This window comes from Thermobia domestica, chromosome 10 (assembly GCF_964235325.1).
Source record: "Thermobia domestica chromosome 10, izTheDome1.hap1.1, whole genome shotgun sequence".
NCBI classification, from domain to species: domain Eukaryota; kingdom Metazoa; phylum Arthropoda; class Insecta; order Zygentoma; family Lepismatidae; genus Thermobia; species Thermobia domestica.
Genome location: NC_137463.1, coordinates 73523106 through 73547230, shown reverse-complemented (window position 1 = coordinate 73547230; position 24125 = coordinate 73523106). Strand labels below are relative to the sequence as shown.

The following is a 24125-nucleotide window of genomic DNA, read 5'->3' as shown; positions in this document are numbered from 1 at the left end:
TGATTTTATTCGCAAGACGTTGACTATGATTGTGTGTCACTCAGTTTTAGCGTACTGATTATAATACGTTGACCTTTAAATTTTACATGCAAATTAAATTTTACAGGATTTTCCCGTTATTGTTTTACATTTAAAAGAATGACGGGATTTTCCCGATGGCTAGGGCGGGAGTTTCTCAATTTAAGAAATTTACTGACCGGACTTCTTTAAGCTTATGGGACCTCTTCCAGCATAACCCCGTTGTTGAATAATAACACCAAGGCAAAACAAACTTATTTCTGTGAATATGTAATATAAATACATAAAGCAAAATATCTAAATAAAAAAAAACCTGGTTTAAACCCCAAAAAAGCTTGGTTTAAACTGCCCCCCCCCCCAAAACGGGTTTTTGGCATTTTCAGAAACAACCATGGTTCTTGCCAACTCTGCTTACTTTTGTATATAGGAGGTTAAAATGTGTTTATTATATACATTGGTTAATCCTTTGGAATTCATAATGTAAAAATGTTGAAGTAAAATTGTTTAAAATATCTTTTCGAAATTCATGGTTTACTTTCGAGGTTTTATATTATTATCGGCATCAACCACTAATTAAATGACTTTCTGTGTTATAGAGAAGCGAAACAAAGTCTGCTTTATCGATTTAAAGCAGAATTTTGAAAAAAGCCCAAAATTTCCCAAGCAAAAAAGCAAAGCAGAAAAAACCGAGTTTTTTTCCAAAAAAGCCGGTTTTTTTCCGAGCCCTTGCATCTCTACCCTCCCCACGTCCGATTCAAAAGAAAATTATCTCAATTTTTTGTACATTATTTGTACAGTAATGCGCAGGTGAAAGTTTTGTTTCTACGCTATCAGGGGCGTCGACAGAACGAACACACATGGGAGCTGTCTAAGTGGTAGCCCCACCATGTTCGATTGCACCACAAATTGTCGCGATCGTTTATACATCGTTTGTGCAAAAATGTGCAGGTAAAATTTTCGTTTGTACTAAATAATATACGGATGTGAGTATTTTTAATATTTGACCTAGAATTGAAGAAAAGTTTTGGGGATTGCAATTACTATAATTATGTATATATCTCGGGATTGCTCAAATTTAGAGATATGAAAGTTGTTATTTCGACTTCACATTTCAAATGTTAAACCAGTGTATCATGGTTTAACGTTTTCTGATACTTAACCTAAAATGTAAGAAAGGGGGTTCACTAAAATGCTCACGAAATTCGCGATTTTGGATTTTGGATTAATTCTATATTAAAGACTCAGGATGAAGACAAAATATTGCGGACAGTTGCACGTTGGACCATCTGCTAGTCCTAAGATAATAATAATAATAATAATAATAATAATAATAATAATATTATAGTAGAAGCAATTAACTTTGAAAGTACTGGTTAGTGGAACATTAAAAAATGTGTCATATACTATGGAGTATTTACTAACAAGACATGGGATGCAAATACAGGGGATATACAGAAAGAGTGGAAACACCTGGTATAAAAGATTGAGCCATTTCAAACACGATTTGAGTCTGAACATGATGGTGTCGTTGTGGTCACCGGCACATCCCTTGAGGTAAACAGCCTGGCCAATTACAGTTCAACGACCTGTCCGTGCAGGTTATCGTGAATCATGTCTGAACTGATAGAGTTTCAAAGAGGGGAAATTATTTGTGTACGTATTGTGGGAGTTTCCGTAACGAAAGTAGCGGAAATTTTTAGTGTATCAAGAGGTACACTCTTGAAGATCATGTTTGCCTACGAATGTTTCGGAAAAACCGTTTCAGCGAAGTACCAGCGTGGGCGCAAGTGTGCGTTGCGTGACAGAGACACGCACATTGGGTAGGATTGTGACGAAGCAGATCAGCATGGCGCGAAAAGTCAATGCTGAGCTGAATACTGTGCTTACAAAGCCTGTTAGTGTTAAAACAGTCAGAAGAGAACTCCACAAGTAAGGAATTTATGGCAGATTTTGCATTTCCAAACCACTCGTTACTATTGACTATGCTGCTATACGGAGACAGTGGTGCAACGCCCATAAAAACTGGACAATGGAGAGATGGAAGACTGGCATCTGGTCGGGTGAGTCTTCCTTTACATTGTTTCCAAATGCTGGTCGAGTTTACGTGTGGAAAACGCCGGCACAAGCGTACAATACAGACTTCTGTTACCAATAGTGATGATTTCGGCAGTTTTGGTGGTCCAGTGATGATTTGGGCAGCCATATGCTGGTATTCTGCCAGACTCATTATCACCTTGCATGAACATGTCACTGCCAAGGACCAAGTAACCATTTTGAGTAACCAGCTGCATTCCACGATGCAAATCTTATTTCCAGATGGTAATGCCATGTTCCAAGATGACAGAGTCCCGGCTCATACAGCTCACATCGTCCAGAACTGGTTCGATGAGCACAAATATGAAGTGTCGCAACTTCCATGGCCCCCAGAATCGCCACACCTCAATATCATCGGGTCCTTGTGGTCAGTTTTGGATACCCGCTACCCACCACCGTCCTCTCTATAACAACGTTCCGCTACTTTGGCGGAAGAATGGTATAACGTCTCTTTGACAACCATACGCGACCTGTATTTCTCCATTCCCCATCGACTACAGGGCGTTCTGCACACGATCCTACTTGCTCTTAGTGAAGGTAATGTGCATGAAGGGAATCCATATTTTTGTCCATCCCCTGTAACTTTTATTCTTGAATTTGAAATTTAGTAAAAATGTTAACAAGGTATAATGTGAAGGAAAATATACGGAACTGTAGGAAAATATATGGAAATAATATTCAATTGAATAATTGTTGCTTCAAATTTATTGTAACTTAAAAGAATGTCTTAGTGAATTTTTGCTCCATGTTCGATTAAATGAATGTACTACATTCATAGATGTACAATATGAACACAATTTAATAAATAGATAGAAATTGATATGGATAAGCAATGACGTAAATATTAAGAATAATTTTTAGCTCCCGCCGTATGAATATGGGAGCTTATAGATTCCTACCAGATGTTTTGTAGGTTTGTCTATCTCTCTCTTTCTCTCTGTGTGAATGTGATGTTTTATTTCTCCGTAAATACTGATCGGATCTGAACTAAATTTCGTGAGCAAGTCAATAGAATATAGCTATATTTGGTACTTCCTCTGACCCTTCTATGGGTGCTGATATGTGTGTATGCGATACTCTATTTCTTGGTAATTTCAGATCTAAATCAAATTTGGTGATTAGGTAACCTATCGTCTAATTAATAAAGATCGCTATATTCTGCGAACCCTCTCTGACCTCCGAAGAGTGATGGGGGTTACATGTAAAAGTAATGTGTCGGGTCCATAGTTTAGAGGGTCTGAAAAGAATAGTGATACTTCTGATGTCATTTAAATACCATTTTAGCCCCCCACCGTCATGGGGGTTCAGAGCGAGGAATAATCGAAAACAGACGATATTAGTGTCGAAGGAGCAGTTTCCAGGATGACTGAGATGAATAGTGACAGATTCAATGCCGTTTTAAGTTCAAGTTCAGCCGTTATCGACATAGAGTGGCATATAGAAATAATCAAATTAATGTTTAAATGGGAATAATAAGGACCAACACAGTTTGTGTTTCACGCTTTGCAAATCGAGAGTTTCTGAGTTCGGTTCACAGACTGTCCCTCAGCTTCTACTCTTTCCAACTACGGTATTTTTAAAGTCCGTACGTGTTTCACCCACTCCACTTAATACATTTACAGTATATTGACGATTATCGGAATAGGAGATAGCGAGAACTGGTGTTTTGCAATCTAGCGTTCTAATAATAGGTACCATTTTCAATCTCAGCAATCGTTATTCAACCGGTTAACGTTGATCGCTAAACTGCAAAAACAGTAATACACAGCTGTAGCCCAATCCCCTTTCTTACTTTCTAGGCTAAATATCAAAAAACGTTAAAACACGATACACTGGTTTAATATTTCAAATGAGAAGTCGAAATAACAACTTTCATATCTCTAACATTGAGCAAATCCTGAGATATATACATAATTATAATAATTGCAATCCCCATTCCTTTCCTTCCATTCTAGGTCAAACATTAAAAATACTCACATCCGAATATTATTTAGTACAAACGAAAATTTTACCTGCACATTTTTGCACAAACGATGTATAAACGATCGCGACAATTTGTGGTGCAATCGAACATGGTGGGGCTACCACTTAGACAGCTCCCATGTGTGTTCGTTCTGTCGACGCCCCTGATAGCGTAGAAACAAAATTTTCGACTTTGCATTACTGTACAAATGATGAACAAAAAATTGAGATAATTTTCTTTTGAATCGGACGTGGGAAGGGGCTACCAATTAGGCAGCATATACTTTGTTATCGTTTTGGCGGCACCCCTAATTGTGTGGAAAAGAAAATTACGCCTGCACATTTCTGTACAAAGACGTGCAAATAAGTGCGACAGTTTGTCATTGAATTCGACATGGTGGGAGGTCTACCATTTAGACAATCCCCCTACTTTGTTTTCGTTCTGGCGGCGCCCCTAATTGTGTACAAACGAAAATTTCGCCTGCACATTTCTGTACAAACGATGTACAAACGATTGAGACCATTTCCGATTGAATCTGAAAAGGTGGGGGGCTACCATTTAGACATCCCCCCACTTTGTTTTCGTTCTGGCGGCGCCCCTAATTGTGTACAAACGAAAATTCGCCTGTACATTTCTGTACAAACGACGTAAAAACGATTGAGACCATTTCCGATTGAATCTGAAAAGGTGGGGGGCTACCATTTAGACAGCCCCCCCACTTTGTTTTCGTTCTGGCGGCGCCTCTAATTGTGTACAAACGAAAATTTCGCCTGCACATTTCTGTACAAACGATGTACAAACGATTGAGACCATTTCCGATTGAATCTGAAAAGGTTGGGGGGCTACCATTTAGACAGCCCCCCCACTTTGTTTTCGTTCTGGCGGCGCCCCTAATTGTGTACAAACGAAAATTTCGCCTGCACATTTCTGTACAAACGATGTACAAACGATTGAGACCATTTCCCTTTAAATCTGAAAAGGTGGGGGGGCTGTCTAAATGGACGTGGTTGTACTAGTATTCAAAATGCGGAATAGTTTTATTGTTGCAAGAAGTGACACTCATAATGCTCGTTGTTCCTCTTGAAGATATTCAACTGGTGGTTGTTAAGTACGAAGAGAAATGGAACATGGAATGTCTGTCCCACGGATCCAGCAAAGTCGATGTGGGAAATTGGTTCATCATATTCAGTTCAAATACTGATGATATGGAACCATTAAAACATTGCAGACTTCAGTGTAATATAATGAAATTTCGTTACACATTCTCGAATTCGTCCTTAAACTCTGACAAAGCTGATACGACTGATTCTAAACTAGCAATTGATGACGTATTTTCTTCTTGGCAGAAGGAATATTTTACTAAGCACATTAACCATATGAAGAACGTACATTAATACTGTGTTCAGTTCATGCAAAAGTTAATAAAACTAAAACACGTACTCATACCCTCTTGCACGTATGCTCATCGAATGATGACTGGATGAGATATTGTCAGATATAATTATAAGTAAACTGCCAAAATCTATGAACATCAGAGAAGGTTTATTGTTAACACAAAGCTTATAGTAGTTGAGCTGGAATTGAAGACAGCAGAACAAAGATCAGACGACTCCAGTTTTGGATATATGCCAGTTGAATATTAATTAAGCTTTCAGTTGTTGTTAATGACATCGAATCGTGTCATATGCTTTAAAGAAATAAATGTTCCACAGTTACTGTAATTTTCAGTGTATTAACATTGCTATTGTTAATTTATTAATATTTTTGTTACTGGAGAAACTATTCAAAAAAAATTGTATCATTTCAACATACGCATCTTCAACTGAAAATAGTAGACATAAGTCTTATGAATAAAAGTATCGTAAGCGACTTAATAACATTTGTTACGCAATATGTAATGTTTGTTACGGACTTTTTTTTTTTAATTTTCCAACAGACAAGTATAAAGGTAACCAAGAAAGTTCTGTCGCTTTTCACCCAACACCTTCCAACATCGATATGTCACCTAAGACGTACCTCGAAGATCAAAAATAGTCACCAACGGCATCGACGACCGTCGCCAACGTTCTGGACGGCCATGGATTCCATCGCGGTAGAACTTGGTGGGCCTTGAAGCAAAGAAGGTATTAAGTGCATTTTACACCTCTACTGGGGATTTGAACTGGCGTCCTCTAAGATGATTTTCCAAGGAATGGAACAGGTGATAATCGGACGGTGCAATGTCCGAAGAGTATGGCGGATGCAATAGTGTTCCCCATCCAAGGTGTAGAATGGTGCCCCGGGTCATCCTGATCACGTGGGACTTGCATTGTCCTGTAACAGGAGGACCCATTTCCGATTCAGAAGTGCCGGCTCCAGAGTTTTGAGTTTTTCTTGAACATGACTCAACTACTGACCAGCTGGTAGCAGTTCCCGATGCACGATGTCGCGAGCAGTTCACGAAACACACAGGAAGACCTTCTTCTGGTGCAGTGGTTGTTTCGGCTGTTTTGGAACCGGTTCATGGGATGCTAACCAATGATGATGGTGCCGTGGAGCTTCGTACAAGACCTATTTCTCATCACATGTCAACACCCTGTCCAGAAATGGCTCCTTCTCAGATGAAACAGCAAAGAAACAAGTGTCTGCTCTCATTGCCTTCCGGCCCATCGAGTCAAATGATCGACCTAACTTGTAGTGCTTCCCAAGTTGATGGAGGTTCTGCCGAATGGTTTCTTTACTCACACTGAATTTTAGTCCCAGTTCCTCACATGTCTGGCCACTGTTCGCCTCAATTACTGCCTGAAGATCGTAATTTTGTCCATATGTAGGTCTTCCGGCATGTGGTGCGTCTTCGAGTGTTTAGTCACCGCCTTTAAATTTATTAAATAACCGCTGCACTGTCCGCGTGGTCACGACACCCTCACCAAAGGCGTGGCACATCTTCCGCCTCGCTATAGTGGCGTTTGACCCCTGTTTAAACTCGTACAGCATACACGCCCTTATGACGCTCTGTGGAGGTCGCATGTTCACTCTATCCTTACGGAAGTTCACGGTGTAACTGAATTGCCACAACCATGTAGTATGTTGAATATACCCACACCAACAACTGATCTTCGACTTATCTCCATTCGCATTCACGGTGTGAGGATCAGTGGAACAGAGATCACAAAAAGCGACACAACTTTCTTGGTTACCTTTATATTTATAATCAAGAGAATACTTTTGAGTTCTTTGATTCTGGAGCATCTTCATATTAAAACACATTACCATCATCTTAGACAACAAAGCAGTAGAGCAGAAATATTAATTTTCGTATTTGGTTCTGGAGAATTATAATTATGTGTGCGTGTAACGTTTTATACTATTTTCCAACTTTGATACATCAGCAAAATGTGATGCCAGGATAAGAAACTCTTTTCAGTTTTAAAACTTCAAACTATCCTTTATTACCATACTCATCTCAAAGTTCTCATGTTTCGGATAATTGCCACAATACATTTAAAAGCTTCAAGAGTGTGCCGGTGTAACATTTTTTACGATGGGATGTCCCAATAGTATTTTTGTTTATATTCTATTCACAAGAAAAAATACATCTGTAGGGTTCATATTACTATCTTAACGACTCTTTATTTTCTACTGAACATCTTGTTGTTTTCTTTTTTAATAGGTCTACCAACGTGGAGTAATAAATCCCATGGTTAATATCGAACAGTTTTGGAAAGACTACATGACATTTGAACAGAACATCAATCCCATAATAGCAGAGAAAATGGCAATCGAACGGAGCCGTGACTATATGAATGCACGAAGAGTAGCGAAAGAATTTGAATTAGTGACAAGAGGTTTAAATAGAAACAATCCAAGCGTTCCACCAACCGGTCACCCGGAAGAAGTGAAACAGGTAATTTCATTTTAATATAGTGTATAAAGGTTCATTCATCTGAATACATTGCATTGGGCTCTGGAAAATTCTTATTTGTGCGTGTAACATTTTTACATATGTTTCAATTTTATTTTAGTGTGTTCAATTTAATAGTTCTTCGCAGGGATGTAATGGAGCCTATACGGCAGTGTACGGCGTATAACTACCTAAGATTTTTTTTATAGTCCAGTGTATATATTTACCTCAAATTCACGAAAGAAAGAGCATATACAAGGGTGAATATGCGCAATATTTTTAAAAAGGGTTAAGTATACCTACCAAAAATTATAGTATTGCACCATTGGTTCTTTGTAAATCAGTTTTCAATTTTGTTACATATAAAAAGGAAATAAATATTGCAATATTCTGAACATATGATTATGATATAGTATATTTTATTATTTTATTGTGAAGTTCTACAAGTATGTAAATACTAGAGATGCAGAAAAACTGGCATTTTTGGCACAAAACCGGTGTTTTCTGAGAAAAACTGGAAATTTTAGCTTTTTTGACTTTTTACGATTTTTTGGGTTAATCTTTGTGTTTTCCTATAATGGATTCTATAATTGAAAAAGTGTTTTTATAATATTCGCTACTTATAAGTCCATTGTTAAGTCCGCGGCTGATTTTCTTGATTGGCTTTCAAACTGCCATTTCTTCGGTTTCCAGCAAATATAAATTATGCAATCCATGATATCACAAGGATCATGTTTGTTGCCTCACCACGTTATCAAGTTCCTGAGTTATACATTTTTATCATGTGGGTTGTACATGTTGCCTAAATTCAAACTAGAAGATAAGAAAAAAAAGTATCATGAACAAGAAACAGATATAAACCCATATTTGTTGTATTTTAGAATTTTGCGTACGTCTTATTTCTCGGTCGGAAAATACTTTGTAAGCTTCAGATATTCTAATGTAAGTTCAGTTTACAAAATTCAAGTCATTAATGGCTATTTTAAATATTCTGCTAGTTTAACGGTGATAAAAGTTAATTATTTACAGAAATTATTCTTTTTTTCTTTATATCGTGTTAGTATATTTGAAATAGAAAAATTAGGTATAGTTATTTTCAACCTTCTTCGCTCAGTTTTAACGGCCTTAATAAATGCTATGTATGTAGATAATTAGACTTGTTCCGCGTAACACATTAAAATGTCTTTAGCTTTATATATATATATATATATATATTTGGTCTAGGAATTAATTCGTGCGGGTGGACAAGAGATGGCGCAACGAACGGAGCGTCCCACAGTTCCGTGTATCCACACATGTGTTGCAAACCCCTGTCATCGCGTATCGTTCGTAGTATAGGGCAGTGGATTAAAGCGTCAACAACACCAGTTTGTAGTTAAGTGAACATGGCGCAATTTGTACCTGATAAAGTGTTTTTGCGGGGTGTCCTGCTGCATTACTTTAACATGCAGAAAAGTGCGACTGAAAGTCATCGTATTTTGGTGGAAGTGTATGGTGACCATGCTCTAGCTGAGCGAACGTGTCAGAAGTGGTTTGCACGGTTTAGAAGTGGTGATTTCGGCTTGGCAGACCAAGAGCAAGCTGGACAGCCAAAAAAATTTCAAGACGAAGAATTGACAGCATTGCTCGAGCAGGATTCGTGTCAAACGCAGGAACAACTTGCAGCAGCATTAGGCGTTGATCAAACAACAGTCTCCAAACGCTTGAAAGCCATGGGAATGATTCAAAAGATGTCACATTGGGTTCCACATGAATTGAAAGACAGAGACGTTGAAAGACGAAAAACCATTTGCGAATTGCTGCTTCAACGACAGAGCAGAAAGGGGTTTCTGCATCGAATTATTACGGGTGATGAGAAGTGGATCTATTACGAGAACCCTAAACGAAAAAAGGCCTGGGTGAAACCAGGTGAACCAGGTCCATCACAACCAAAACGAGATATTCACTGTGCAAAGGTTATGCTGTGCATATGGTGGGATATGAAAGGTGTGGTGTACTATGAGCTGCTGCAACCGGGTGAAACTATGAATGGAGAACGTTATCGACGACAATTAATGCGTTTGAAGCAAGCTCTGGCCAGAACACGACCAGAATGGGAGAACAGACATGATAAACTTATTGTTCAACATGATAACGCTCGCCCACATGTCGCAAAAGCGGTCAAAACCTATTTAGAAAATGTCGGATGGGAAGTTTTACCCCACCCGCCGTATTCACCAGACGTTGCTCCTTCGGACTACTACTTGTTCGATTGCATGAACAACGATTTGATTGGACAGCGATTTACTTCTTCAGAAGATATCGAAACATGGGTCTCTGACTGGATCGCTTCCAAGGATGAGGACTTCTTTCGCCACGGAATCCGTACATTGCCTGACAGATGGGCGAAAGTGGTGGCTAGCGATGGACAATATTTTTCTTAAGGTATTTATGTATTTTGTGTTTGTACTACAGCTTCAATGTGTGCGTACCAACCGCACGAATTAATTCCTAGACCAAAAATATATATATATATAATATGAAGTTTTAGTTTACGCATATATTTTAAATGATAGTTTTGTTCCATAAACCAGGAATGCTTCCAACTGTAAACTGTTTTACACAATCTGATAACATATTTAGATAGCCCCTCTGAAGGTGTGTATCATCTGCTAATGGGCATAAATAATGAAGTTATGTCACACTAAAGATTTGAGAAAAGTAAACCTACACAATGCTAAAATTTTAAGATAAATCTAAATAACTTCACATGTATTTAAGCAATCTATAAGAAATTTATATGGCTATATGCTATATGTGGCTTAGCATACGTGTTTTCGGCAAAGAAGACTCATGTTCAATCCCTGGCGGGAGCTTATGTGATTCGGATTCTACGTTAAGCTGTAGTCCACGTCCCTAGCCTTGCTGTTGAAAGGGACGCTAAACTCTAATCCGTTCGAAGCATTTTCGTTCTCGGTAACTTTGCGGACAAAGAAATTCATACTGCTAAAAAAAAAAAAAAAAAAAACCTCCCTATTCACTTTGCTAGTTACTTTCATTACCAGTATGAATGTAAGATGTGTGTAAACCTACAATTGAAGACGCCAGTGGGGATCTTATCTGTGTCTCTTGTTACAGACGGAGGGAGAAAAGAATAGGAATAGATCATTGCGTGTTGTAGGTAATTAGCACGTTGAATTTTATCATTTAAACATAATGCCCGAATGGCTAGCTAAAATAGATAATTAATATCTTCAATATTTTTGAATTGTAAATATTATTTCCATCATATATTATTATCTTATTAATACATAGTTAATATTAGAGGGAAACAATAAGAATACTAAATAATAAAAATACATATTTTTGTTTGTTGTGTATTTATTGAAGTTTAGCGTCCCTTTTCAGCACTGTGGCTTTAAGGAATGTTGACATACGGCTTAAGAGGGAATCCGAACCACTGTAATACCTTCAATGGTTTCCCACCGAGAATAGAAAAAAAAAATGAAATCTTTAAGTTTTACATCCCACGATTATGTCGACTATGCTAAAGGAGACGGTGATGGTGAGAAATGAATGAAATGGTGGAATAAAGAATGTGGGAGGAAACGGGAGAACCCCGACGCAACTTCCTCAAGAGACCACAGTAATATGCTGCATTAATGGTTGTACCTACTGGAAGATAGTCCACCAGCAGAACTCCGTCCTTATCCTAAAAGATTGTTATCATTTGTTTCTGTGCACACGGCACTTCTTTGATCGGAGAGAAGAACCGTGCCTCCATTCTTTAGACTCTTCTTTAGTCTCGGGATCATAATAGATCCACGTCTCATTACCAGTTACAAGTTTCTAAAGAAACAACCTTACTTATTGCAATGTTCCAAACTGTCCGCGATGTTCTCACTCTTTTCTGTTTTTGTTCCTTCGTTAGAAGTTCGGGGATCCACTTTGCTGTAACCTTCCTCATATCCAGATCATTAAGAATAATGGTACCAACTCTTTCACGTGATATGTCCAAACATGTAGCAATCCTTTTGGCTTTTTTTCGATGATCTTCCACTATCACGTCCTGGATGGCTTGCACATTTTCGAGAACAGACACAGAAACAGGCCTGCTTCTGGGTATCGTATATTCAACATAAAAAAAGCCACTTCTGAATTTTGCCACCCAGCGTTTGACAGTTGCATATGACGGCCCACGGTCTCCAAAGTTTCATTAAATCGTAGATCTGCGTCGCACCTTTCCCTTGAAGGAACAGAAACTTTATTATGGTTTCATGCTCCTCTGGACTGAAGCTTGCTGGAGGTGCCGCCATATTCACTTCTGAAATGAAAAAGAAAAGGATGTTAATATCATAGATCATTTTGCAACATAGTGTATACAGATCCTGTCCTATATACCTTGTTAATTTCAGCTTTCTAGCTCATTTTTCTTGGCAAGGCTCAATCTTTATCAGCAATCCCTCGTATGTGGGGGGACAGAATTTATGGCAGTACTAAGTACTTAGTATAACCATAAAATTAGTCAACTTACTCTTAAGAAACTCGAAAGTTCATTACTACAGAAACTAAAGCTCGACATTTGATCCTATCCTGTGCCAATACAGCTCATTGAGGATTGTTGTTACCTACCTTCTTACCGCACATCTCTGTTCAAAGATGTTTCTCACAAAGGCTTCCCAACTAGAATTTCACACAGTGCGTTTGTCTGCCCATTGTAATCATTTCGGTATTATTAACCAAATGATATTCCGTGATATGTATAAAGATAACCAAGAAAGTTCTGTCGGTTTTTCACCCACCACCGTCGAACATCGATATGTCATCTAAGACGTACCTGGAAGATCAAAAATAGTCCCAATCAACATCGACGACCTTCTGCCAGCGTTGTGGAAGACCATGGATTCCATCACGGTAGAACTTGGTGGGCCGTGAAGCGAAGAATGTATCAAGTGCATTTTACACCTCTACTAGAGATTTGAACTGGCGTTTTTAAGGTGATTTTCCAAGGAATGGAACAGGTGATTATCGGACAGTGCAATGTCCGAGAAGCATGGCGAATGCTATAGTGTTTCCATCCAAAGCGTAGAATGGTGTCCCAGGTCATTCTGACCACGTGGGGCTTAGCGTTGTCCTGTAACAGGAGGACCTCTTTGCGAATCAGAAATGCTGGCTCCAGAGTTTTGAACTTTTCTTGACATTGGTCAACTGCTGACAGTACACAGTTGCATTGATGCTCTGACCAGCTATTAGCAGTTCCCGATGCACGATGCCGCGAGCAGTCCACGAAACACACAGGAGGACCTTCTTCTGGTGCAGTGGTTGTTTCGGATGTTTTGAAACCGGTTCATGGGATGCTAACCAATGATGACGGCGCCGTGGAGCTTCGTACAAGACCCACTTCTCATCACATGTCAACACCCTGTCCAGAAATGGCTCCTTCCTCAGACAAGACAGCAAAGAAACACAGATCTCTGCTCGCGTTGCCTTCTGGCCTGGAGTCAAATTATGTGGGACCTATCGACCCAACTTGTAGTTCTTCTCAAGTTGATGGAAGTGCTGCCGAATGGTTTCTCTATTCACACTGAATTGCAGTCCCAGTTCCTTACATGTCTGGCCACTGTTCGCCTCAATTGCTGCCTGAAGATCTTCATTTTGTACATGTGTTGGTCTTCCGGTACGTGGTTCGTCTTCGTGTGTTTCGTCACCGCACTTAAACTTGTTAAACCACCGCTGCACTGTCCTCGTAGTCACGACACCTTCATCAAAAGTCTGGCAAATCTTCCACCTCCGTTTGATCCCAGTTTGAACTTGTACAGCATACACGCTCTGTGGAGGTCCCATGTTCACTCTGTCTTTACGCAAGTTCACGTTGTAACTGAAATGCCACAACCCGGTAATATGTTGGATATACCCACACCAATAACTGATGTTCGCCTTATCTTGACTCGCGGTGTGAGGGCCATTGAAACACAGACCTCCACAAAAAAGCAACAGAACTTTTTTCATTACCTTTACATTTACAATGAAGCACCGTATTGTACAACATTCTCCACTAACTCATTCGAGTTTTTGTGTTTTGTGTCCTTATACAACATGGATCTTACGTTATTGATAGAGCTCTGAACCAAGATGGGAGCTTGAATTCTATGAAAGTTGACTGACGCAGAGATTATTATGCAAGATCAGTTCTCACAATTTTGGCGTTTCCCACCACATTATCGCGATTCCTAGGGAATTCCATCAGTTCCAGGCACTAACTTCTTCTTCTTCTTCTTCTTCTTCTTCTTCTTCTTCTTCTTATTATTATTATTATTATTATTATTATTATTATTATTATTATTATTATTATTATTATTATTATTATTATTATTATTATTATTATTATTATTTTCTCTCTCTTAACTTTCGAAATTCTTTAACTTTGATTCCTGTTCGTAAACCAGCGACCAACTTTCATATTTTCACAATATAGCTGACAAAAATGTACCTTTGTTTACGGACCAAAACATTTTATATTCCATCAAGAGATTACACTTTTATCTGCTTGTTCTGGTTGATGTATCTCTTTCAGTATGTCAATAATATTTTTTGTGTGTGGAATAAGACCTGAATAAGTAGATTTTAAAATTACTACATTAAATACAGTACATTACCTGCCAATAATATTTGGGGTATAAGAGCTGGTTTCTACTTATCAGGGTGGAAAAAATCGTGATTTTTTTTTAAAAAAAATCATTTTTGTTGATTTTTTAAATTTAAATCGATTTTTTTGATTTAAATCAAATATTCCTCCTCGTATAATACAAGTCGCGAACTGAAGAAAAAGCATTAGGAATTAGTATTAAATGCTAATTATGCCATTTAAGTGAAAGTATTGGGGTTGAATTTTGAATTATCCCCAATCGTTAACCTATATCAATCCCAAACAATGTTTCTTAACCCTTTTAAATTATGGCTCTTTTTAAAGGTAAATTATAGACTTTCAGTCAAGCAGCTACAGCATCATCCCTATTTATCCTAGAATCATGGTACATACATCACTCTCTTTAGAATAGAACAGCTTTTGAAGCGGTAACATTCACATTTCCCTATCATGTCCCTGGAGCGGAAAATTTTGAGAGTAATCGGCATTTTTTCTTTTTTAAAAAAATTTTGATCCTCTCTGGATTCCCCTGTGTTAACACACAGATCTCAAAATCAACTGGGAAATACTAAGGGGTGTACTAAATGTTTGTACAAAATTTCAAGCTTTTATCTTGAGTAGTAAGGATGAGGAAACTATTGAGCTAAGAACATTCCCACAATGCCCCAGATGACCCGGATGTAATATAAAAATTTCCTCAGACATCCCTATTTATCTTAGGATCATGATTTGTACATTATCCTCTTCAGAATAAAACAAATTTTCAACCCTTCGAAACGGTACCCTTCAAATGTCTCCATCATGTATCTGGGGCGGGTAAATCACGAAAAAAGGAATTTTCTGTTAAAAATATCTTTTTTTTTTAATTTCTAAATTTTTACCTCTGTGGACCCCTCCCCCTATTTTAAGGCAGAGATCTGAAACAAATCTGAAAAATACTGAGGGGTGCACTGACTAAATGTGCAAAATTTCAATTTTGTAGGTGCAAAAGTAAGCCCGCGAAAAATAATATTCCCCAAATACCCCAGATTCCCGTATAAAACAGGATCTCAGGTAATAGTTTCCTGAGACATCCCTATTTATCCTAGGAGCATAGTACGTACACTCATGTCCAAAATTATTGTCGCATGTCTATAAATATGTTGTTGTAGGAATAGAATTTGATAACGAATTCGTCTGGTATTTATTATGATGTTAGTATGTGTATAATCGGCAAAGACATGTATGTGGCAAATTTTATGTCAAAAGAGCATTAAATAAGAACAATAAAACGAAAATAAAACTTTCTTGTCCATTTAGCAACATTTTGTTTTACTCATTCTAATTTTCGTATTTATAATTCTTTTCCTATGAAATTTACCACAAATATACATTTCCCGATTATACACATCGTATCAGTATTAAAAGTACCCTGCATAATCATTATCAAATTATATTCTTACAAGAAGACAGTTATAGATATGCGACAATCATTTTGGAAATGAGTGTACATGATTTTCTTCAGAATAGAACAGCCTTTCAAACGGTACCATTCATGTGTCTCCATCTGAGGTGGGAAAATCACGAAAAAATATCATTTTTGTTAAAAATATCCTTTTTTAAACATTTTTGCCCCTCTGGACCCCGCTGTTTCCACGCAGAGATCTGAAAACATCTGAGAATTATTAAGGGGTGCACTGAACGAGTGTGCAAAATTTCAGTCTTCTGAATGCAAAATGTAACCCGCCAAATAATAATAATAATACGCATAACAAAAAATATCTTTTTAAATTCATGACGTCATCACATACTATGCCTCAACGCAGAAAGGCGTGAAAGCATATGTAACGTGTTCTAAAATGCCTCCAGTCTTGAAGAAAACGAAGTTAAAAGCCTTATTGGTACTTTTTTAATCGAATAATGAAGATTCTACCCTATCACCTACAAATAGGTGGTATAATTTAAAAGGTTAAGCATTAAGGAAAAAGTACAGCAACGTTTATCAAAATGACACTTTTTTTTCACAAAAGTTACTGATATTTGGTAGGGGCCCATTTTTAAAAACTCAGAACTAGCTTGCGACATGAAATAGATAAATTTCGCCTAAGGTTATAAAATTAACCCCCCAAAAAAAGAAAGAAATTGAAGAGGGGATAGGACCCCTATAAATACGCCCTATTATCTGGGAACAAACAAACAGACAAGCACAAAAAAGAATTTTCGTCTTAAATGTCGATGGTGATTTCCCCGCTGGAATAGTTAACGATTTTTAAACCCAAACCCAATGTTACGAAAAGAAGAAAGCAGGATTGCTCCGTTACCTGTTTAAAACGGAATTTTCCCTAATCATCCTCTGCATGACTCTTGTTTTCATACTATACTGTACATTTGAGTCTCATTGTATTACGATTATTAACTTCCATAATCGAAATAACAGAACAGAAACGGGATTTTACTTATTTTCACTTTAAATTATTTCGGAATTCGATTTAAATCAACGATTTTTATTTAAAAAGTCGTGATTTAAATCTAGATTTAAATCGTGATTTAAATCAGACTGATTTAAATCAATCCAACCTGCTACTTATAAGTGTCACTCATAATTAGAGATGCAAAAAAGCCGGCTTTTTTGAATCGATGTTTTTTTTTCACATAAAAAGCCGGCTTTTTTGGGAAAATAACGAGAATTTTGGAAATTTTGGCTTTTTTCATTTTCATGATTTTTCTATTTAAATAGCTTTCTTATAGTATATTCTATAGTTAGATAAGAATTCCATGACCTAAATGCCATATTTCGCTCTGAAATTCACCATCAAGATGGATGGAGCACATGCTTTACGAATTAAAGCTAACATGAAGAATGTAGTATTTGAGGGCAATTTTAGAGGCTATTTAACTTTATTTTAGCTTTTGAGTTATCGACATCTTTTTTCTTCTCTAGATCATTTTAGATTGTCATCCGTGTTTCATTTCTAAGAGCTTTTAGTACTCTAGCTTCTAGCGCAAAAGTTAAACTTGCCCGTTTTTCTATTTACCCGTCAAAGCGTACGTTTTTCAATATATCCGTCAAATCGTACTTCCACATTTCTGTTATACTGTAACTGTGAAGTGATTTAGCAATAATTTTCCGGACACAACCTTGAATACCAATTTATACAAAATCAGTAGCAGATTTAGAAAAGTACTTTAGGAGGGGTTTTTCTGATTGTATCGTTTCCTAAAAAGTCCTAATTTTATTTGGGAGGTGCTTGAAGTTTATGGGTACAGGCAGTGGCGGCGGTTGGAGGTTAAAAGTGGGGGGTCAAGACATGATCTGAATATTTGCATATAAATGTTAGTTTTCCTGCTTGTTTCTAATATTTTGTTTGACAAAAGGTTGTATAGCTAATAGGATACTATATTTTTTAGTTAAAATACCGTATATAGTATTTCATATTTTATTAAGTAAATTGACAAGAGCAACGCCAGTAGGTAGTAGCCCTTTGTACTCTTAAAAACAAAAGTGTAAGAAGAGATTTGATTCCTTGCTCATGAACATCTTAAAATTGTGTCTGGAAAACTGTGTGATCAGATTATTGAATAACAAATTTGCAAAACAAATAAATAGAAAGGATAATATTAATCATAGTAATAAATAATGATGCTTCTTTTGCAAAAGTCATTTTCAAACAGGGATTAATGAACAACTTAATTTTTAATTCCTCACATGCTATTAAATGTATGTTATTACTCTTAGAAAATGAAAGACAATAAATACTACAAGCATATGTTACGACATTTAAAGAAATATTTCCTTTGCAACTTCCCGAAACATGTTTGTTGCAATTAGGTGCAGTTTTCACTTTCAGGGAGCACATCAAAACACAACAATACTTAGAATCACTCCATACTCCAATTATACAAAATAACACTAAAACCTAGAATCATGTTGAATTCACTAAATTTAATTGTATATACACTCGTTCACCCCTAACACACAACTTCACTCATATATTGCACTACAAAACAATGGAAAAGATAGAAGTTGTTCCCCCCTTTGCCCCCCTTAATCGCCGCCCATGAGTACAGGCATAACTAATATTTTGTTTCGTTTATATGTTAAGCAATAATCTTCCGGATACAACCTTAAAAATCATTTTATACTGAGAATCAGTGGCGGATTTAGAAAAGTATTTTGGGAAGGGTTTTTCTTACTAATGTTTAGTTTTTCTAAACATTCGTAATTTTTATTTGACAGGATCTTAAAGTTTATGAGTAAAGGCATAACTAATAGATATTTCGTTTCTTGCAGACATTCCGTAACTTTGGGGAACGGGCTTCAGTCCGAAAGACCGCCCCCCTAACCTTCGCAAAACCGTCACTGCTGGTAATTAGTAATAATAACGATTTAAAAACAATAAGAAAGGAAGTCGGCCAACTCACAGTACATGCACTATTTCTACAGATAGAATGAAGAAAAGCTTTGTCAGAATGGTCGAATGCTGGTTGAATCCCGGACTTCCCGATAGAAGCGCAAAAGCTAATCACTCAGTCATGTTTGTTGTGCAGTTGTATTTAGCTTAACTTAAATATATTCCGTAGTCCTTTTTCTTTGTGGGGGGGGGGGGGAGTTCCATAATGATATGTTGAATTTCTCTTGTTAAAAATTCAGAAAACTTGAGGATTGGGTAAACCGTGATGGTGGTCATACAAAACTTAACTGTAGAATTCCAAGAATATACAGAACCAAAAGCTCTAGATGTTCAGCCTTTAATTGTACCATATAAATCTAAGTATTTCTCTTATGTTTTATTTTAATTTTATTTTGTTTCAAAAAGAGGGTATGGAATATTTTTAAGTAAAAATACTACATACTATTTGCTAGTTATTTGTGTATTTTTTTTTTAAAGAAGTGTTTACTTTTAGGGTTGGCTGGTTTACATCAACTTTTTTTTTTTTTAATAACTGGTTTAAACCAAAAAGAAAAATAATAAAAAGAATGAAAAATGCGAATAGTGTGAACTTCATGGTGACGTTTCCAGATATCAAATCACCTGCAATAGTTTTATTTCCCTTTCACCTTTTAATCAAGGTGTCCCATGTTCAATTCTCGGTCGAACCACAGCCCTTCTTTCATGCGTAAACGAAGTAGCGGTTCGGATGTCAGTTTAAGCGAAAGTCTTCTCCTTGATAACCTCGTTATTTCGTAAGGATGTTAAGCCTAAACATACGAAACGAAACCAAATTGTACATTTCTGCATGCCTAAATGCCTGTTGTTTTATAAAGAAGCCAAGATTGCTTAAGTATATTGATAGAAATTTGCAAAATTTATCGATTGCCTACGTAGCTTCCAACATTAGCTTGGATTGGACTTTCAATGATATCTACATACTAAATTTGTAATTTAATACCTCAGTTTTAGCGTACTGATTATGATACGTTGACCTTTAAATTTTACATGCAAAGCAATAACAGGATTTTCCCGTTATTGTCTTACATTCCAAGTAATAATGGGATTTTCCCGATGGCTAGGGCGGGAGATTCTCAATTTAAGAAATTTACTGACCGGACTTCTTTAAGTTTATGGGAGTTCTTCCGGCACAATCCCGATGTTGCATAATAACACCAAGGCGAAACAAACTCATTTCTGTGAATATGTAATATAAATACATAAAGCAAAAAATCTAAATCAAAAAAGCCTGGTTTAAACCAAAAAAGCCTGGTTTAAACATCCCCCGAAAAACGGGTTTTTGGCATTTTCAAAAACAGCCATGGTTCTTTCCAACTCTGCTTACTTTTGTATATAAGAGGTTAAAATTTTTTATTATATACAATGGTTAATCCTGTGGAATTCATAATGTAAATATGTTGAAGAAAAATTGTTTGAAATATCTTTTCGAAATTCATAGTTTATTTTCGAGGTTTTATATTATCATCAGCATCAACCACTAATTAAATGACTTTTTGTGTTATAGAGAAGCGAAACAAAGTCTACTTTATCAATTTAAAGCAGAATTTTGAAAAAAGCCCAAAATTTCCCAAGCAAAAAAGCGAAGCAGAAAAAACCGAGTTTTTTTCCCAAAAAAGCCGGTTTTTTTCCGAGCCCTTGCATCTCTACTCATAATTATATTTTTATATTCCTAGACTAAACACTTATTCGTTTTATATGAATTTTTTATAGTTAAAATATTTTTATTACTTTTGAAGTTAAATAACAGAGGGTAACCATATGTAATAACAATAACAATGTTTATTAATATTTTCAGGTTGAACTGTGGAAAAAGTATATCGCATGGGAGAAATCGAATCCATTGAGGTCAGAAGATCAGACGTTGATCACAAGGAGAGTAATGTTCGCATTTGAACAATGTTTATTATGTTTAGGTCATCATCCTGATATTTGGTATGAGGCAGCTTTGTTTCTTGAACAGAGTTCAAAGGTCTTAACAGAGAAGGGGGTAGGTATTTTCTCTTACATTATATTATTAAGTAGGATATATATAGTCCCCCTTGACGCTTAGGTATACACTGGATAAAATTGGTCTTCAATCCTGTTTTACACTGGATAAAGCGATAAACTATGGTTTATTCCCTTCCTTGATCATATCCTGGATCCGCCACACTCTCTCTCTGTCATATAAACTTTCTGAAGAAGTAACATCGTTAAAGGTATATTCTACTTTCCTTATAGATATTAAAACTTACTTTATACATGTGTCTTAATGGGCAATCAAATTAGAATTTGGCAATAGGCAATAAAATTAGAATTTAATTCTGAGAGAGAAAAAAGTACTTTTCAGAAATATCTACGAATGTTATTTAACATTATTTTATTGCCTATGAGACCTTATTTTTCATCCGCTTATATAATGAAATTTTAAAAATTCATTCTCTATCCATTTTTGTTTTGTTTTGTTTCGTTTCGTTAGTAAAGAGTATATAAAAACATGTGAAAATTTGAAACTGAAATGTAGAGAAGAAAATAGGCAATGAAAAGAAATTTATTCATGGTAGTAAACAGTACAAGATATACCATTACTTACAAACGCAACACCCATAAGATGGTCACTTCCCCCTGTCTTGAAGATGACCTCTGGTAGATGATCACTGTTCGTGAGCACATGTTGTCGCAGTCGTCGAGGCACATACTGCATAAATCAATATAACATGTCTACAGGAACAGAAATCAGGATGATTCCATCACAGACCCTTGCTTGTGATTCTTGTAACTGTAGCAGATCAACTTTGATATGCCTTGCTCTTGAGTTATCCTACAGGGAAAAGAAAAAAAGAAAACATCATACGCCGTGATGTGAAGGGATCTTAGGGTTTATGGCGTATCACCAAATCGAGAAATCGCGTGATGGACAAACACCTGTCGTAGAGTTACAGTTGACTGGTTATTAGTGTGAGGTGTTGTATCGTCATGTTAAAACCTCCAGGTGTTGTGTGGAAAGTGATTTAGTTCTTGCGCAACAAATTCACCATAGTAACATGGCATTCAGACCCTATTGTTACTGTGTTCCCATCAATATCTTCAAAATAATAATAATAATAATAATAATAATAATAATAATAATAATAATAATAATAATAATAATAATAATAATAATAAATTCTATGATGTCAAAAAATGACACTGTACATTACAGTCACTTTATTGCTATGTAAAGGAACGTCGTGCCATCTGAGCGAATTTTGCTCATCTATTGAGATGAAAATAGGCTTAATCTGATATTCACAGCTTATGCATGAAATGTTCGTTCTCTTCCCACTTGCTAAACGGTCCCCCAAAATACTCCCTGTGTTGTAAGTGATCAACTTTCAGCTGGTGAACTGTCTGCAAGTTATAGTAATGGAGCTTTAAATCCAGCGTAAGTATTTGATGTATACTTGATCAGTGCATCCATAGAGATGTCGAACAGACTCAATATTCTCTTGTGTACGGGCACTGCGTCTATCTTGTTGGTATCTTTTTTTCAATTGGGCCGTTCCCTCAGAATTACGCACCAATGTGGTTACTGCATAGGCGGATGGAAGTTGTGTATGTCGCTCCAAGTTAAAACGTCGTCGAAATACTCTCCGAGTGGCCGGAATACTGTCATTGTTCTTACACATCACTTTCACCGCGAACGCGCATTCTGCACCATTCCACTGCTCCATGATAACTAAATGGCAAAGTGTCTCTTGCACTGAATAATGTGTTGCGCAGTGCTCCCAACACACATTTCAAAATTCCCCCCCCCCCCTTTTTTTATATACCCCTTCGCAAACATGTTTATATTGCTATAAAATTTATGTTAAATTAGAACTATATAAAAGATGTATAAAAACATTTAGGAATGGCCTTGGACAAATAAATATTTGTAATGAAATGATTCACAACTTGTATAAGTTTGACTATCACTTTTCTTTCACATTCAAAGAATTATTCTGGATCCAAGAGCCATTAATGAGGTATAAATGCAAATTAAAATAATTTAACGATATTAAAATTACATGAATTAACATTCTTAAACAATTTATCACAGGATGTCACAGCAGCCAAAATGTTCAGTGATGAAGCAGCAGCTATATATGAGAGAGCGTCATCATCCATTTTGAAGAAAAACATGTTACTATATTTCGCATATGCAGATTTTGAAGAAGGAAGAATTAAATATGAGAAAGTACACCAAATATATAGTAGACTGCTGGAGATACCAGACATAGATCCGACATTGGTAAGTAATTCTTTGTTTTAAAGTTCTCGTAGCTTTTTTTCTTCTTTCAAGGTAATGTACATATTTAAAGAAAGTGCAGCTTCTAATGCACTGATTAAAACCGCTTGGGCGTACAGAATAACTCAGATTCGTCGTGAAATTGAGGCTCAAAACTCATGAATGGTTTCCAGAGGAATGGAGAGGAATGCAGCGCAGCTTTCACTCTGTCTGCGAGAATGGAGGAGGATATCTGCTCCAGATTCTGAGCCCCAGAACGGGTCATGGATGTTCAATAATTATGAGGTATGGGGATTGGGTAGGCTAGGGGAGGTGTTGTAGTTTAACTAGATGGTCATAAAACCAGAGATCAACAGCTCCAGCAGCATGAATTGGCGCATTGTCATCTTTAAAGAATTGCATCATTGGCCGGAAACAAGATCAGACGCATAAAATACACGTGGTCATTTAAATTGTCCACATAATCACTGACAGTAATGCATCCTGTGAGCGTAATTGCAGGACTCACGGAATACCGGGAAATTTCGGCCTACAGTATCACGGAACCGCCACCATGTCTCACGTTAGGGAGATCACAAGTTTCTTTGAGTGTCCGTCATATACAAACCTGGCCTGTTACTCGAAATATGGTGAAAGAGAATTCATTGAATCATATTACGAGTCTCCAATCATTGGCGTTAAGTTGTTGTTAGTAATAAGTAGTTTTGTAAATTGCAACCTGACTTCAAATGTTCAGGGTATGCGACTCATGCTGGACTGATTATCGCAATAGGCTGAGACAGGTACGGCTGTCACTTTAGCCGTTTTCACTTTCTGATCCTTGGTGACAGTTCTCTTCAGTGTTCGGCGATCCCTGTTAGTGATGC

The 24125-nt window shown here is 36.8% G+C and overlaps 1 protein-coding gene across 2 annotated transcripts in view; it reads left to right on the top strand.

The window, feature by feature from the left end:
* Positions 1-24125, top strand: part of su(f) (cleavage stimulation factor subunit su(f)) — a 175910-nt gene that overhangs the window by 124990 nt on the left and 26795 nt on the right. For both annotated transcript variants that reach the window (XM_081728104.1, XM_081728105.1), the window contains 3 exons: positions 7725-7958; positions 20806-20997; positions 23071-23262. In XM_081728104.1, the coding sequence (XP_081584230.1) occupies positions 7725-7958; positions 20806-20997; positions 23071-23262 (618 nt within the window). The remainder of the gene's footprint in view (positions 1-7724; positions 7959-20805; positions 20998-23070; positions 23263-24125) is intronic.